The sequence below is a fragment of the Nicotiana attenuata genome, chromosome 1 (assembly GCF_001879085.1).
Source record: "Nicotiana attenuata strain UT chromosome 1, NIATTr2, whole genome shotgun sequence".
Classification (NCBI taxonomy): domain Eukaryota; kingdom Viridiplantae; phylum Streptophyta; class Magnoliopsida; order Solanales; family Solanaceae; genus Nicotiana; species Nicotiana attenuata.
Window position 1 is genome coordinate 27565678 of NC_031989.1, and position 7234 is coordinate 27572911.

The window sequence follows — 7234 nt, forward strand, 5'->3', positions numbered from 1 at the left end:
TAATACTCGGGGTGTGGATTTTTGATGAACCTATTTGTTAGGGATGGCAATAGGGCAGGGCGGGGCGGGGCGGGGCAGGGCAAGCCTTGGCCTGCTAACATTTTGACCCGCCATGCCCTGCCCCATTTAGTATTTTCTCAAATTTTTGCCGTGCCCCGCTAAGCCCTGCCCCGCCCTGTCCCGTTTATGTTTGTTTATCATTTTTCTTTATTTTTTCTTTTGCTGTATTCTAAATTAATTTTAAACTTTTTCAAATTTTTATTTGAACCTCATATTAAAAGAACCAATTTGAACTTGACTATTTTATTTTATCCTTGTTCAATAGTTGATCTCTCATTCTTATAAATTATTTACTGAAATAGTTATTTTCATTACATACATTGTATTGTTAATTTTGATAATTAATCCTTAAAAGTGTTTCTGTGTTGCAGAGATTAATACATGAAGAGGTATACCAATTAAAATGATAATCACTCTTATTTCTACGAAAACACATGAACATCTCGAGTTCTCTTCTGACTTCGTTCTGTCAAAAAATGGAAAGGTCCTTTAAATTAATTAATCTTTTTGCCCGTGGCTCTTAATCTGAACTCTCAACTATTTAATCTATTGTTTCAGAATAATGCAAAAAAGAAAAATGAAGAAAGAATGAAGTAGAGCTTGGTAATTAAGTCACAACCTTAGAAGAAGTGCAGGAAATAAAGGAAAGAAGAAGCAGACGGCAACCCTAAGATTAATAGTGCAACTTCCACATGTTCCAAAATAAAGTTTGCCCTGTCCTGCCCTAACCCACTAATTTTAAAAAAAAATTTAGCCCCGCCCTTCCCTGCCCTGCCCCATTTAGAGTTCGTCCTGCCCCGCCTGCCCCAATTGCCATCCCTACTGTTTGTGATGAATAGAGATTTAATTCGTATTTATTGACTTGGTATAAATATTAAGATAAAAAAATTTTGTTCCTCGGGAAAGATCAGACCGTTCTAAAAAACTAATTTTGAAAATAAACCTCGTGAAGGGACGTAATCAATAAAGAACAACTGAACAAGCAATATTGAATCTTCTTTGAACAAAATTCTCACTTCTTTACTAAGATTTCCATTCCCTTCTTAGGGGTAGAATCCCCGGCAAAGTATATAAGGTTACCTGAATCTAAAATTTAAAATGAATTGAATACAATTCAATATTTTAAGAAATGATTAAAATTGAAAGTTTATTTTTATAATTTGATTCTGCAAAAGTTAAATTTTCATGCCAAATGTGACTTCTAATAAAGTGTTGTGGTTTTCATCTGCAGCTTCCATTTCTTCACTTGTGACTGCGTATAGTGTTTGGAGAAGACACAGTCTCTGCAGTATTTCCTACTCTCTCACCTTCCTCGGCAGATTTTCTGAATAGCAAGTAATAATTAAACATGTAAATTAACACTGATGAAAAACTTTAGTCTAAAAGAGTCAAAAAATCGACCATATAAATTAATCAGAAGATTAGTTAAGAATGATAGAAAACCATTATTAAAAGATCAAGAATAGCCGTTTTCAGTTTAAGTACAACCTACCTATAATTGCAAAATATGTTCTTGAGGAAAAAATATTTTACTATTATATAACTGAAAATTACTTATATCAACCACAAATAATGCTCGCCTCTATACATTACTATACATTACATATTCCATCTACTTTTATGGTCGTCCAAACTTGAAAATTAATGATCTAGAGAACTAAAATAGTTTTGTAAAATATTTTTTTACAAGAATTAATACATTTCATATGGGGAATGATTTTATAGTATTACCAAATAGACTTACATTTTTACAATCTTGAAGGTGGAGCAAGTCGTAACATCCTTTTCTCTGTCGCCTTTTTTATTGTCTCTCAATTTTCTCTTACAACCAGCTTTCTTTTTGTTGGTTTTGATAGTTGAATCTTCTTTGGTCGAGAAAATACTCGTATTTGGGTTTTCTCCAATCGGGAGACTCCAATTATATTCATCTTCAACTGGTGAGAGCCTATTAGTATGCTGAAGAATACAAAGAAACTTGATGAGATAAATAATTAGTTTAACAATTTATTTATTTTGTGAAATTTCTTAGCTAAGAAAAAAAGCAAATATATTCAAGTATACGTCGTGTACAAAGCTCCAAAAATAGACTTAAGGTATGAATCACCTTGTAAAGGTTAGTCATGGAACGGAATTTTATACTCCTCGGAATTCCTTGCTTGATATAATATTTTTTATCTTTTTCGTCTCTTGTCAAAAGTTTCGAACCACTATTGACGTTATAGTCAAGATCATCGGAGAGTCTATCTTCACCTGTGACTCTGTTGACCTCAAACTGATCACCTAAAATGAAAATAATATGAAACCAGATAAGAGAGAATGATATAAAGATACTCCACCATGTGCTTAGGTCCGGGGTTTCAAAAAAATTAATATAAGCCAATTGTCAAATATAAAATTATTTAGGTACCGTTGATGTTCTGTTGTTGTTGGTCAAGTAGTTCCTCCTCGAAAGAATCCTGTTGGCCCTTTCTTGTTTTGCTTCCGTTATGTTCTTCTAGTCTCTCGTTTTGTATCACCTGTAAATCCTCTTCGTCTTTTAATAAATGATTGAAGATAGGAAGTATAATTTGGAATATAAAGAACATGCTCAATGAAAGATTTATGTTAGCAGAAATTAGTAAAATCCAACCCCCCCCCCCCCTCCCAACATTAATAAGTTCAAACTTAGTAGAATTTAGTAAATCTTCCCTCAATATTAATAAGTTCACACTGGGAAGAAATTAGTAAAATCTTCCATCAATATTAATAAGTTCAAATTTGAAGAAAAAAAACATTATAATGTAACATAAATAGACATAAGTTGTGATCAATTACCTCGCACAGAGTAAAAAGAGAATCGAACATCGCACTCTTTGATATGCTCTGATTTATTTGGTTGTTTTGATCTATTTTGTCTTTGGTTGAACGTTTGTGCCTATTATCATCATTATTGTCTATTATGGTACGGCTAGAATTATTCGCCGGGCTATCTTCACCAAAGACTATGTCGCTCTCAAAATCACCTGAAAATCATACATAACCAAATCAAAGGACATAATACATATGAAATGGATCATATAAGTTTGAAAATGTAGATTAGAACTGCATTATAGTGTCTGCCCGATTTCAATTATCCACTCAAAGTGAGTACAAACTTATGTATTGTATTCGACTCAAATTATATAATCGTTGATTTAAAATCTAGGATTCCCTAAAATATACCACTAATAGAAGTCAATTGTAAGATGTAGAATTAATTAATTACCGTGAATGGTTTTTTGTTTCTGTTCCTCATGTAGTGTCTCCTTGGAAGAGCCAGCTTGGTCCTTTCCCATTTTGCCTTTATTGTGTACTTCAGTTTTCTGGTTCTTTGAAATACTTAGACGATTCCAATTGTATTCCTCTTCAGGTGATGAGAGCCTATTCGAACACTGAAAATGCAAGGATATTTGATGAGCTAATTAAAGTAAGTTAACAAACTTTTATATCGTCAAATTTCTAAGGCAAAAAAAAAAAAGTAAATACTTTCAATAATCGTGTACAATGCACCAAATTTCACAAAGAAATACTAAAAGGAAAGAAGGAACAAACAATTGTTAAACAATATTAGAAACTTGTAGAAAATACTTCGGCTAGTCTTCAATTAGCAAAATTACCCTACATTAAATATTTTTTCTACCTTAATTTATATAAGATCGATGAACTAAAACGATTTTTCAATGTAGTCTGTCTAGGTCAAACTTGCAAATGCATATGGAAATAAGTCCAAAATATTACATCTGATACTAGTGATTAAAAATTCAAACAATCTTAGTTTATGGTTCGTTATAGCAAAAGTGGATATAAACTATTTGCTCAAACTAAAAATAAAGAGATAAGAAAATAGATAGAAGGAATGGTTTGAGTCACCTTGTATATGTCAATAATTGAACGAAATTTTATACTTCTTGGTATTCCTTGTTTCAAACGATAGTAGTCTTGATCCTTTTCATCTCTTATTGGAAGTTTCGAGCCACCATCGATGTTTTTATCCTTAAAAGTGCGATCAGAATTGTCTGGGAGACTATCATCACTTGTGACGATGTTGAGATCAAATTCACCTGAAAATTATTTATAACCAAATGAGAGGGTCTGATACATCTAAATATTTAGAAAACTTAACAGTATAAGTCAATATGTAAGATTCTTTAACCGTTGATGTCTTCCTGTTGTTGTTTTTCAAGTAGTTCCTCCTCGAAAGAGCCCTCATGCTCCTTTTCATTTTTGCTTCCATTTTGTTCTGGAGGTCTTTCATTCTGAGTCACATCTTTATAGCTTTCCTCTTTATTTTCGCTAGGTGACTAGAGATAGGAAAATATATTATGTTATATAAAGAGAATAATAAATGAATTATGGAAAATCAAACATTCATGCTTGCAGAAAGTAAAATCTTCCTCCATATTAAAAGGTTCATAGTTGAAAAACAAAGTAAAATCTTCCCCATTAATAGGTTCAAGTTGAAAAACAAAAGTATTATAATGAAAAAAGTCCAATTAGTTATGTTAAGCTCTGTATTAGAAAGTAAATAAGTTTTGGATAATATCATACATCGCACAAAACCAATTTTAAAATTATTGAAAAAGATACTTGAGCTTATTGTTTTCATGAGAAAAAATGCGACAAGAGAAGAATTTATTTATTTACCTTTGGTATGGATTAATGGTTCAAAAAAATTAAATTAAAGTATATAAGTGAATTAAAAAATAAAATTCTACTATGGTGTTGAGTCTGTTGACATAAGTAAATAAACATAAGACATGAATTACCTTGTTGGGGTCAATGATATTATTGGAACTTAATAGTGTACTCTCTGGTATTCCTTGTTGTGCCTCGCAATCTGCATCTTTCCCATCTTTCATCAGAAGTTTTGAACTACTATCAACGTTGTTGTCTCTAAGGGCACGATTAGAATTATCTGCCAAACTACTTTCGCCTAGAACTATGTTGCTCTGAAAATCATCGCCTAAAAATCATGCATAACCAAATTAATGAGAAGGAATAATACAAATGGAATGATATATACACACACACATATATAACTGTAAATCTTTTAAATTACTTTTTAAAAAGTTTTAATATGTATAAATTACCCTTTTGTTTTTGTTTTACAGGTAATGTCTCCTTGGAAGAGCCAGCTTGGTCCTTTCCTGTTTTGCCGTCATTCTGTACTTTAGATCTTTGGTTCTGAATCATTTTCTTGCTCGTATCCTTTTTGTTTTTCTTTTGTGATGGATGCAAATTGAACATATACTGTGAAATACAAAAGACAATATCGACGAGTTATTTAAATTTAACAATTATATGCTCGCACAAAGTAAAATCTTAATCCCCACAATATTGATTAATGGGTTCATAGCTGGAAAACAAATTAAAGTATTGAAATGAACAAAGAGCTTAACTAATTAAATAACCACTAAGTGAAGCTTTCTACTCGTAAGTAAAGCATATTTGGAGCTTAACATATATACACAATTACAATGAAATTATTTTTACGAATTATATAAATGTGAAAAATAAATACTTTGGGGGTTTTTCTGTGGAAAAAAAAATTCCTCGCATAGATTATGGATTAAAAATGAGAAAATTCGTTTTTGCAATCATCGTTCTGCTTTGTGTATCAAACTTAGGTCGAGCATATACTCGAATAAAATTTTGGCAACTCAATAACACACTAAAACATTGATACGTGTAGCTTTCAAATCAAAACTAGAATTAATTGAACATTAAAAAAGAAATCAATTTCAATTCTACTACAAAAGCAAGGGGGCAAAAAGTGGGACCAAACATTTACTAAACCAAGATGAACCAGATACATGTTATGTTCTAATGCAATTGACAGATAAAAGAAGAAAAAAAAAAGAAAAAAAAAGGAAAGATGGTTTCAAAATCATCTTCCAATTTTTTTTGGAGATGGTCCATAATTCAGAACCAAGAAAAAAGTGGAAAAGAAACCACAAAAAGAATGGCTGACCTGAGTTGGTATATCTAGCCATAAAGCACAGTAACATTTGCTAGATTAAACTACCATTTATAGGTGCAAAATCCAAGGGGCAAAAAAGGAAAAATAAAATGACAAAATGGGATTTGGGAATAATCAAACTCACCAGCACATAATCACTGTCTTTCATTGTAAAAAAATGACTAGCAAAAATGGATTGAACTAAGTGAAAAAGCAAAGGTGGCGTCTCTATTGTGCTTGTATGACTCTTCTTGACCGCTGAGCTATTTCTTTGATATTGGAGTTAAATAAAAAAGTAAAATAGTTAGTGTCGTCTCTATTGATTCAAATGTCTCCTCTGGTACTGTTGAGATATCCTCTTGGATGCTTGAATTTAACGAAGAACTAAATTTGCCAGTGTCGCATGTGTATATATATATATACACTCTTGGTTGCTGAGTTGTTTCCTCGGAAACCGTGTTTGTTTAATCTCAACAATTTAAATTTACTCCTTATTGAATAAAGAGATAATTGCTTTTAAAGTGCAACGGTATGAATAGATGCGAGTTTAAACCAATTATTGTCTGAGAATTTTTTTTTATGCGTTGCGGAAATAGTAATATTTAATACTAATTGAGAAAGTTATTAAAATCTATCATTTATTTCTTACACATTTAGTACTTAATTATGTCTTATTTTAAAATTTTACAGTGTTTCATGTGTTTTAACTTTGAACAATATATTCTTCTCAATTTTTGTAGTATTTCACTTTGGAGATTTTTTTTTTGGTTACAGGGAAATATTATTAATAGTACTATTAATAATATTTCACTTTGAAGATTAAGATTCTAAAATTCAAATATAGTATTTTATTTCTTAATAGATTTATTCTTTAGGAAAAGAACTAATGATGTAGCAGTATTCTTATGCTAATTCAACACATATCTACAATTCTAAGATTAGGTCAAGATGAATTCAAATAGTTCTCAAAAAATTAATCAGATTTGCTAAGTATCACTGCCTAATTAATAAGTGTCTACAGTTGTATAATATGACACAAATGAATTCAAATATTTTTTAAAAAGTTAATCAGATTTACAATCCAATTTAAACAATCAGATTCACTACCCAATTTAATAAGTGTCTAGAATTCTTAGACTTTGACCAAATAAATTTAAACAGTTCTCAAAAAGTTAATCAGATTTAATATCCAATTTG

At 30.9% G+C, this 7234-nt stretch overlaps 1 protein-coding gene across 1 annotated transcript; it reads right to left on the reverse strand.

The window, feature by feature from the left end:
* On the reverse strand, positions 1303–5271 carry LOC109234283 (myb-like protein X). Its single transcript, XM_019400201.1, has 10 exons — positions 5169–5271; positions 4845–5041; positions 4232–4379; positions 3949–4139; positions 3305–3470; positions 2875–3062; positions 2468–2576; positions 2165–2340; positions 1805–2016; positions 1303–1384 (listed from the first exon to the last, which is right to left on the reverse strand). The coding sequence occupies exons 1-10, from the start codon at positions 5269–5271 to the stop codon at positions 1303–1305; spliced, it is 1572 nt and encodes a 523-aa protein (XP_019255746.1).